Source organism: Dendrobates tinctorius, unplaced genomic scaffold, assembly GCF_039654945.1.
Source record: "Dendrobates tinctorius isolate UK_male_01 unplaced genomic scaffold, ASM3965494v1 ptg000194l, whole genome shotgun sequence".
Classification (NCBI taxonomy): domain Eukaryota; kingdom Metazoa; phylum Chordata; class Amphibia; order Anura; family Dendrobatidae; genus Dendrobates; species Dendrobates tinctorius.
In genome coordinates, this window is record NW_027361861.1 from 2,296,032 (window position 1) to 2,307,576 (window position 11,545).

Consider the following 11,545-nt stretch of genomic DNA (forward strand, 5'->3'; position numbering starts at 1 on the left):
TGAGAAATCGCTGGTCAACTTTTAACCCTTATAACTTCCTAACAAAAAAAAATTTTGGTTCCAAAATTGTGCTGATGTAAAGTAAACATGTGGGAAATGTTAGTTATCAAGTTTTTTTGTGTGCCTTATCTCTGTGATTTAAGGGCATAAAAATTCAAAGTTGGAAAATTGCGAAATTTTCGAAATTTTCGCCAAATTTCCGTTTTTCTCACAAATAAACGCAAGTTATTTGAATGAAATTTTACCACTAACATGAAGTACAATATGTCACGAGAAAACAATGTCAGAATCACCGGGATCCATGGAAGCGTTCGAGAGTTATGACCTCATAAAGGTACAGTGGTCAGAATTGTAAAAATTGGCCCGGTCATGAACGTGCAAACCACCCTTGGGGGTGAAGGGGTTAAAGCAACATTTCTTCCTTGATTGAACTCATCTTGAGACTTCATCTTGGCATTTTTGTAAATAATGGGGGAATAATAAGGTTCACATTTTCTGTGTGATTTGTTTTATGTTTCTTTTCTTTACACTATAGGAAGCTGGAGCTGTCATCTGTGCGAGAATGAAGTAAGAGAAGACTGTTTTCCACAAGACTAGGAGGACAAGTAGTGCTTAGATGATGGGAATGAAACCGCCTACAGTGACCTGACAACTGGATATTTTTCATCATCCTCATTATGAGAATCACTGTGTTTGTGCTTTACTGGTCTAATACTGATAGCCACTGAGATATGGATACTGCATATTGACTGCAGGTCATAGAAAAAAAAAAAAAACTTTTAAGCCGACAGTGTTCTTCAATAAGTGAGCATAACGATTCGCAGTCCTGCCTCTCCATCAACATATCCAAATGACAAATTATATAAGTTACTAGCATCTAATTTGGTAGAATAATGCAAAACTCTAAAGATTAAAAGACATGGTTTTGTCTAACAAGTGCAAGACCTTGCAATATTCAGGGCGATAGTACCGTTATATAATGCATAATCCGCAAATACTAATAACCATGGTTGCTCATGCCTTCCTTCTGCACGCTTTATAGGACTTGACTTCTTAATATTGAAAGCTCTTTTAAAGTTCAGCAATCACGTTTGTTTTGCTTATACTTCCTAGGTATTCATATTTTTCTACACACGTAGGGGCCCTTGTTTGTACATACAGCCATATTATTGCATTTCACTTTTGAATCAGTTTCTCAGTAACTAACGGTAAAACTACAATTTGTCATTCTGTTCAGGCAATAATAGAAGTTGACCGTTTTACCATGGAACATTATTTCAAAAGTGACAAATAATATGACGGCAAACAAAACTAAAACAAATGTAAACATCTGTAAAAGTAAAACAAACATAAGTAGCACAATTTGTCTCATGTGGCAAATTTTGGACAATTTTAAACAATTTTGGGATAGAAATCTTCTTAAGGTGTCTGCTGCTGAACAACCTTTTTAAGGCGTTGCCCACTACAAGGACAAGCCCTTCTTGATCTCAATGTTTGCCCCTGTGATTATAAAAACACATACCTCCTGTGCTGGCGCTGTTCCAGCGGTGTCAGCACTCGTGTTCCTGGGGCTCACGTGCAGTTGTTATGACATGAGCCCTGTGCCCAAACAACGCTGGCGTCCCTGTCCCCACCTTCGGGCATATAAGTAATCAAGAGGAAGTAGGTGGCCAGCTGCAGGTTTCTGACTTCCTCTTGATTACTAATACATCCAAAAGCGGCGACAGTGATCCCATGGCTGATTGTTATGACACATGAAGCCTGTGCCCAATCGCACATAAGCCCCGGCATCACAAGTGCCAACACCGCTGGTATGGCACCATAATGGGAGTTGAATATGTGGGTTTATTTTATCAGGACCAAATCTTCAGACTGAGAAGGGGGTTGTCCTAGTAGTTGTCAACACCTTTAAGCGCTCATGTGTCCACATAAAAGTAAAAAACGTATAATCACATTCCAGGCACCGTTCCTGGTGTTCACGTGGCATGATTATATCATGTGAGCGCTGCAGCTGATCAGTGGTTGCCGGTGGACTGCAGCCTTCCAAAGGTCAGAGTTCCATCTAACGGAACTGTGAAGGCTTCACCGCTTATGCGACATAATGTCAAGTGAATGGTGGAAGTCATAGCCACCACAAAGCTGGTACAGCACCAGTCGAAGAGATGAGTATATATATTTTTTTTTTTAATGGTACACACAAGCACCATTAGTGGACAACCCATTTTATCTGTTTGATAATTCATAGATGTTTACTCATCATCTTATTATACAAAATTATAAAAAATGTAATTTGCTGTGGAATATAGAGCTCCAGGTTTATAAATTTAGTCCTTTTGTAAAACACATTCCATATAAACATTTTACTGCAATAAACTAGCAACATGACGTAAAAATGTAAATCTAGCCTTACATGTGAGATACTGTCTGGAGAGAGAGTTCATCAGACAGCTGTATATGTGCATACTGGCCTGTGCAGTGAGCGGCAACCATAACTGTTCTCTGCACCTCCCCAATGACTGTAGCTGCTGCTCCAGTAAACCAGCTACACAGGGATTAATCACCATTTACTTGTAAATTACCTATATTTAAAGGCAAACAGAATTTCTCAAGGTGACTGGTACCCCTTAAATCACAATTGATAACAAATGGCTGCCTGCTACTGGCTGTACAGAAGTTGTTAAAATGATTTCACCCTGCGGCGGTTGGCCAAGGCTGTTCCTCACAGACTTTCTGCTTTGCCCATAAAGTAGTAGCACATTTAAACATACTATTGCAAAAGTTGCATATTTCTATCCTTCCAAAAGCCTGAAGTTCCATTTTCTCTGACCGAAGGCTCTTTCAGAAATCTGGATAATCCCAAAAGATTTTGCAATAAGCCATCATGGGTTTATCTGTGGAAGTCCAACAGCTGGGACTCAAATCCAGATCTTAAGGCCCAGTTCACAGCACCATTCTCGGACCGGTCATATTCACAAAGTGACAATACAAAAGATCAAACCCCAGCACACTCCAAAAAAGTGAAGAGAGAACTTGTTGCTTTCAAAATTTTAATTAGTTTATCTTGTACAAAAAAAGTAATTTCCAAACAACGTTTCGGCTCAGGCACGAGCCTTCATCAGGAGGACAATTAGTAGTTATACTGTTTGTTGATCATGAATTTTTGGATTATCCTATAGATACTGTCAGAAATGGTCTATTAGAAATAAAGAAGGTTACTTATCCATATGTTTGTTCTGCATTGTTTCCATTGATCTCATAGCTACCAAATTGGGCCAGCAGGATTAAGTGACATAGAGCTGTTCATACCCATATGCACTACCCTTTTTCCCCAATTTCCTAGGAATGCATGCGTATTGTTTTTACCCCTGAGCACCTAACAGTGGTTGAGCTTGATCCTATCTGCTTGTATTATCCACAAAGTACGCATCGTGAATGGGTACAGGAGCTTTCTGTTTTTAATACAGGTATTTTTTTGCCCACATAATGGATGAGACTAGGGCATGCTGCAATCTTTTTCTCCCCCACAGAAACCTTAGGTCTGTGTGCAAAGTCACAAATGTGCACTAGGAAGAAAAAAACGCAAGGTACATCAGAACTAGCACTTCCATGGCTTTCATATCTACAAGACGGCTGTATAAAACGGACCATGATTGGAACGCAGTGCACATACTGCCTGGTGGCTCTCCCGAGCAGAGAATGACAGCTGCATAGAAATACATGTAGCTGTGACGTTCGGGTCAGAAGAGCCATCAGCTAGACTGGGCACTGCGTTCCAATCATTGTCCAATTTATACGGCCGTTTGACTGCGCCCTAAAAGCAATTGATGATGCCACTCCCTTTTCTGTGGGCACAGCCAGCCATATCTTTGTGTAATGCACAGGGTTGTACAAGAGATGAGACATTACATCATTGCAGCAACAGTGACGTTTATTATGCTAAAAGTCACTTGCAATCATGTGACTATGTTATGAGGCATGAGTTTTCAGCCATCATTTCCATTTAGCAGGAAGAAGAGCTTTTAATTTGAACAAGCCCCACCTCACCCCCGCAACTTATCTAACTTGACAGCAAAAAGTCTGACATGCTGAAATCCAAGATGCCTGAGATTTAGCATGCTCTCTTAAACAGTTGGCTGGTCCGCCTAATATTCTTCGAATGTGAATGGCTGTAGTTAAGTTTATATAACAATGTTGGCACAACTGTTGCTACACATTTCCCAAAAGCATTGAAATATTACGACTATGCATTTAGAGGGCAACCGGTCATCAGCTAAAAAAATACAATATGCATTCACTATGTGGAAACTCCCAGGTGAGACACCTTAAAGGGTTTGTGCCAAGTTTGAAAGTCATCTGCTAGCCACAGGACAAAGGTTACGCTCCCAATCACTGGGACCACCACTGACCCAAGAATATGCACTCTCCAGCAATCACATAAGCAATGATTGGCCCAGAAGTGCACATGCTCAACTGTTATTCAGACAGGGGCTTGAGTCTTAGTTTCAAAAACTAAGGGCGTCCCAGTGGTAGGTCCTCCAGTGATTGGGAAAAATGATAGATGATGTTCTATGCATATGAAAATACTTATATTTTACTATACATATAAGGAAAATAAACATTCAGTGTTAATAAATGTTATCTTTAAACATGTGCAGGAAATCTTTAAAAACTGTTCATGAATTGAATCTATTATTTCTGTATTAACCATGTTTTACTTGTTATAACACATTTCAACTATCTTACATGTTATTACTTTTCTTTTGCAGTAAACAGCACTTTGTCAGGAACACCAGTATTAGTACTGTGCTTGTAAACTAGACAGCATGACTTTTCTTTTTATTTTTCTACTGTTACGTCGTCAAATGTTACATTTAAAAATGTATATGCATTAAAAATCTGGTTGATAAATATAATTGTGTAAGCAGTATTTTGATATAATTTCACAAACATGACCTGCCAGAAGTTTTAGCCTGCTGGTGTCAAGATGTCAGGACCCCTAGCGATTGCAAAAACAGGGCAGGAGCAAATTTTTTTGAAAGCCTATAGACTTTCTAGAAATCAATACACTGTTCAGTTTGTTCGCTCTGAGAGCCAAGAGGAGCCATGTGAAAACATAAGGGCAGAGCATATAGGCTTTTAGTATTGGTAATGAATATTAAAATGGTGTGGATCCAACCAGGGCTGTGGAGTCGGAGTCGTTTTAAAAAAAAAAAAAAATCGTCAAAATTAAAAAACAAAATAAAACAGTGCTTTCAGACCTCAAATATAAGAAAACAAGTTCATAATCATTTAGAAACAATACTAATGTTTTAACTCGGGAAGAATTCAGAAATGAATATTTTGTGGAATAACCATGATTTTTAATCACAACTTTCATGTATCTTGGTATGCTTTCCACCAGTCTTTCACACTGCTTCTGGCGCAAAAATGTAAGCAGTTCTTCTTTGTTTGATGACTTGTGACTATCCATCATCCTCTTGATTACATTCCAGAAGTTTTAATGGGGTTCAGGTCTGGAGAATGGGCTGCCCATCACAGGGTTTTGATGTGGTGGTCTCTTAATTTTTGCCAGAGCTATATTTGGTATCACCGTGTTCAAAATCGCCCAATCTGACTTCCGGTTCCGGCGCTGGCTAGAGAGGAGTGATTGCGGTGAGCTCCACAGGCCCCCGGTCAGAACGCACCCCCCAGAAGCAGTTCAACACCGTGGATGACGGGAGCGGATGCTGGAATTGGACCCCAGGAGACTCACCGAGCCATGGAACGATACCTGCTCCGGAGCGGCGATGGGACTGCAAAGAATGTTGAGGAGAGTGCTGCAAAGGAGGCCTCCAAGATGGCGGACTTAAGCGGGAAGGTAGGAACAAGCCCAGCTCCAAGCAGTGATCGCAAGGCACAAGTGAAAGTGCCTGTCAGCAGGAGAGGACCGGCTGCATTGCAAGAGGAGAAGCAGAGAGAGCAAGGAGGAAGTGTACAGCATGGAGGGCAGGAAAAGGCCGAGGAGCTACAAGTAGAAGGAGGTATGGAAGATCCCTGTGTGGAAGCCCCAGATTGCCAGGAGGTGCTAGAGAGGGGAGAGGAGGAGAAGCAGAAACACCCCCAAGAAAGTGTACAGGGCACAGCAGACAGTCAAAACGCTGGGGGCTTTGAAAGTGAAAGTGAAAGTGGAGAGGAGCGTGCAGGCTTGGAGGCTAAACAAACAAAAACCCCCATAAAATCCCACTGTAAGGGACTTCATGACATAGACTATACAATCCTGGCACAGGAAATGGTTAAATACTTAGCTCCTGAAATGACCACTTTCATATCTAAGGCAATACAAACTGCTTTGAAGGGGTGAAAGGATGATGTTGCTCAGCAAGGAGCCAGACTTGATGAACTAGAATGCAGAGTCAGCAGGGTGGAAGATGATGCTGAGCAGGGATGCAGTGATGTTGAGCTCCTAGAAAAGAATGTCCATGTCCTTTTAGACCGCTTGGAGGACCTAGAGAACAGATCCCGCAGGAATAATCTTCGCTTAGTGGGGCTCCCGGAAACAACGCAACAAAGCAAGCTACAGAAGATCTTTGAGGATGAACTCCCTGCAGCCCTGGGTCTAGAACCCAAAAGGAGAGTGGAAAGAGCCCACAGGTTGGCCCACCCAGAAAAATAACAGCAGGGGGTCCGAACAGGCCGAGACAAGCCATAGCTAAATATCTCGATTTCAAGGACAAAGAGGATATTCTGAGGGCGTTCAAGAGGCGGAACCATTAACATTCCAGGGCCACAAGATTGTCCTATTCAATAACTTTTCTGCAGAAGTGACCAAGAGAAGAAGGTTGTTCAGCGAGAGCTGTACCAAACTTTATAGGAATCAAATCCAGTTCCAGCTAATCTACCCAGCGATCTTGACGATAAAGGGCCCGGATGGTGTTACTAGAGACTTTCAGGATCACAAAGCAGCGGAGGATTATATCTCAACATTACTGGAAAAAGCAGGAAGCGAACGCCAGCGGTCACCTACTGAAAGAGGACGACTATCCCCAGCCCAGCCCAGAGGGAAGGAGTCGGTCTTGGGGGGTGAGGACGGCGCGGACTCCCGTCGTTCACCACAGGAGCAAAGACAAAGACCCCCCAAGGCGGGTCGCCAAAGCAACAGCGGCTGTGATCAAAATCAGAAGGACAGTTGTGGGTGAGGATCCACATCACCAAGATGAGGTTCTTTGCAACAGGGAGGAGGGGAGCTAATGGAGATCAAACTCGTTTGAAAGGACAAGTGAGAGGGGGTGCTCAATTTTAGTATACTCACATAGAAAGAAGGGAAAAAGAGGGGAATAATCTTGTTTTGTTTTTTTTTGTTTTTTTTGTGGCTTAATTTTCAAATGATCGGGGGGGAGGAGCATGTTGGGGTAAGAGCAAAGAAGCCAGCAAAAGGGAAGTGACATAATTAAGTGTAGATTGTTTAGTTAGTTAGGATTTGGGTAAGGGTAGACGGTACCCTATGGTTAAGATTAGTTGTTATGGGGGGGGTCGAGGGATGGGTTTGATTGTTAACACACGAGAATACAGAGAGAGACACAACACTAAGAGACAACTTGTCACAAGGAAACCAAGGGATACTGGTAAAATAACATGAGGGTTATTTCGTGGAATGTTAAGGGGTTGAGAGCACCAACAAAATGGATGATGGTTCTGAGACACCTTAAAAAATTGAAAGCAGATGTGGCCCTATTACAAGAGACCCATTTGAAAGACGAAGATTTTTTTAGAATGAAAAAGCTATGGGTGGACGAAGTAGTAGGCTCACCATCGGAGGGAAGAAAGGCAGGGGTACTTATACTAACATGCAGAAATTTAGCTTACAAAATCCAAAAAGTGGACAAAGACCGAGAGGGTAGATGGGTAGAGATCACGCTGGTGGGGGCGGTAGATACATTGATCATTCATAACATATACGCCCCGAATACTGAGCAGAAGGCCTTTTATACTAAACTACGGGACAAATTTGTAGGGAGGTAGACCCACAAAAAACAATAGTAGGAGGAGACTTCAATATGGTTCAGTCCATGACGGAAGATAGGAAGGAAATAGGAGAGGGGATCAGGAGACGAGAGGGTAAGCCAACGTTGTTGTCAGAACTACTGATGGACTCAGACTTGACAGATGTGTGGAGAAGGGAGTATCCGAATGAGAGAGAATTCTCTTTTTACTCACATGCTCACCAAACTTGTTCCAGAATTGATTATCTACTGGCAAGTAGTGACTTATTGGATAGATGTAGGGAGGCCAAGATAGAGGACATAGTAATCTCTGACCATGCGCCAGTTGCTCTGGATATGGCCAACAATTTCCCCAGAGGGACTGATTATATATGGAGATTTACAGGTTTTTTGCTTAGGGACCAACAGTTTTGCGAAGGTGATGCAGGAATGGTGGGGAGATTACGAATATCATAATAAAGCGGAGGGAATTAATCCACAGATATACTGGGAGGCAGGAAAGGCGGTCATGAGAGGTCATCTAATGGGACGAGTATCGGGTCTTAAGAAACAGGTGAAGGAAAAGTTTGACAAGGCAAGTAACAGATTGCGTGACACTTATGGTAGTTTTTTGAGAGACCCTTCTAACCAGCAAAGGGAGGACTAGAAGCAGGCAAAAAGGAGTTTGATCACTGGATGGAAAAGAGAGAGCTCATGAGAAAATCACAATGTGACATAGACTTGAGGCGAATTGGTGACAAGGCGGGCAAATTGCTTGCAAACCTTGTAAGAGGGAAGAGACACAGGAACAACATTCAAAAAATAAAGAAGAAGGATGGGTCGGTGGTCACTAAACCTGTAGAGATAGTCGCAGAATTACAACAATTTTATACAGAGCTGTATAGAGAAAAGAGCTCAGGGACAGAAGGGGGCACACATTTTCTGGAGAAAATAAATATCCCGACTTTAACGTCAGCTCAACTAGATCTTTTAAATGGGAATGTCACGGAACAGGAGGTACAGGCAGTCATAAAATCTCTACCTGCAGGCAAGTCACCGGGGCCAGATGGATACACAGAGGACTTCTATAAAGCAATGGCTCAACAGATAACACCCACTCTGACAAGATGGTTTAACAAATTGTTACAGGGGAATACACTTTTAGAAGGTTCCAACTTAGCTTATATTAATTTAATACCAAAGGAAGGGAAAGACCCCGAAGACCCAGCGTCCTTTAGACCAATATCTCTAATAAATCAAGACATCAAGATAATCTCGAAATTTATGGCTAATCGTTTGGCGGAGGTATTACCAACAATAATTACCCCAGCGCAGGTAGGATTTATTAAGGGCAGGAGTGCAGTCATAAATATCAGGAGAACGCTACTGGCAATAGATGCTGTGGTCAAGGATGTGAGTGGGGGTGGCAGACCGGCGCTTGTGACCCTGGATGCGGAGAAGGCGTTCGACAATGTTAAATGGAGGTGGATGGACCAGGTGTTGGACAAGGCGGAATTGAGAGGTGCGTTTAGAAACTACATAAGAATGATCTACCCTGACCCTTCGGCAAGAATACAAATTCCGGGTCACTTGTCGGGTGCCTTCTCACTGCAAAAAGGGACACGCCAGGGGTGCCCATTATCACCATTGCTCTTTGACCTGGCGCTGGAGCCACAGAAGTGTTTTGATGGGGTAAAACTTGGACATAAAAGCCTAAAAGCTGCATACTTTGCTGACGACATTATTCTGTACATGGGGGAAGTGGAACGAGATTTACCCAAGGTACTGGGAATTTTTGAAGAGTTTGGGGAATTCTCGGGGTTTACCTTGAACAAAACTAAATGTGAAATTCTCTTCCTTAGGGCCAGAGACAGACAGAGCCGTGGAGGGGATAACTTGAACGAGATCCCAATAGCTAAGACGAGCATAAAATACTTAGGTATCAGATTAAGGAGAAGAATAGACTTGGTATATAGCTTGAATTTCCCACCGGTCATAGCAAAAATAGTGTCAGAATTGGAAAGGTGGCAGAATCTACCCTTAAGTTTGCTGGGTAGAATCCATTTATTGAAAATGATGAGTTTTTCTAAGCTGCTTTATCCGTTGCAAACAATCCCAATGCTGCTAAAGCACACGGACGTTAAAAGAGTCAATGCGGCTATGAGAAAATTTATTTGGAAGGGACGACGCCCTCGCATATAATTACAGACACTTATGATGGACAGAGAGAGGGGGGGCATGAACATGCCAGATCTACGGGGATACAACCTGATGTGTATAGCAAGGCATATTATAGATTGGATAAAAAATACCAGTTGGTACTCAGATATAGGGATAGAAAAAGCATACGCTCATCCGTGGGACATAATATCATTACTGCATACCCCGCAGGGTCTACTTCCAATTAAGATAAAAAATACAGTGGTATTCAGGGACACAATCGCGACCTGGAAGGAACTAAAGAAGAAACTAAGTTTATCATGGAGAGTTTCTAAATATCTGCCGTTATGGCAAAACCCAGCCTTTCCAAATATTGGGGATAATAGCCTACTACTTGAATGGAGATGTAAGGGGATTCATAGGGTGGCGCACCTGCTGCACACTGAGGAGCATAGGTGGATGAAGAGGGAAGAGATAGTAGAAAGACATGGATTGAAAAGCGAACAAACATTGCAATATGGGCAAATCAAAGGGTCAATAATGTCGCTATTGGTGCGAGTGGAGGAAGAGACAAGAAGCAATAGAATGGATAGATTCCTATTCCAATCAATAGATAAACCAACGATTACATCACTTTACAAAGAGTACAGGGAGGTGTTTATTCAGAAAGAAACTAATCTAATTTTTGGTGGATGGGTAAGGCAATTGGGAATTGCAGACGAGGACACAGGAGAGAAGATACTTGATGGGTGGAAGACCTTGAGGAAGAGTGTATTGAGCGAGGTGTGGAGAGATTCACACTTCCGCATTATGCACAGAGTAATCATAGCTTTTAATATACCGATCTCGGCTGCTATGAGGGATAGGAAAATACACTGCCCGAAATGTAAGCAGAGAGACACAGACTTATTTCACGGGTTATGGGAGTGCGCGTCAGTAAGGAAAGTCTGGGACAGCGTGAGAAGGATGATGAATAACTTATGTAAAAGGGATCTACCCCTGAATCCCATGTTATATCTATTCCACTATGTAGGAGAGAGAGAGGAGAGTCGTTTAGAGGGAAAAAGGGCAGTACCGATTTTGTTCCATTCCATATGCGTCATGGTCAAAAGAAATATCTTGAGGTATTGGTTGAATGACTCGATTCCGGGGGTGGTCGCGATTGTAACGCAACTCAAGTCAATGATTAACTTAGACTGGATGGAGGCAGAACGAAATAAAGAGAAGGGAATAAAGCTGTTTATAGAAAAATGGAAAGCATTCTTGTTGGGCTATCACACAGACCAGGAAATAGTGAACTACATGAAGCCATTTACATACACTGAGTGGTATCTCTTGGAGGATATAAACGGCTCACTTGGGAAACTGAAGGTGCCGGTGGTCCGCCAACAGATAGTTACACATAACGCAATGGATGAAGAAAGGTA

At 42.3% G+C, this 11,545-nt stretch overlaps 1 protein-coding gene across 7 annotated transcripts in view; it reads left to right on the forward strand.

Moving 5' to 3' along the window:
* The window catches only part of DPF3 (double PHD fingers 3), a 474,508-nt gene extending 469,595 nt beyond the window's left edge, over positions 1-4,913 (forward strand). For all 7 annotated transcript variants that reach the window (XM_073552705.1, XM_073552706.1, XM_073552699.1 and 4 more), the window contains one exon: positions 536-4,913. In XM_073552705.1, coding sequence (XP_073408806.1) covers positions 536-597 — 62 coding nt within the window. In that variant the 3' untranslated portion in view covers positions 598-4,913. The remainder of the gene's footprint in view (positions 1-535) is intronic.
* Positions 4,914-11,545: the final 6,632 nt, after the last annotated feature.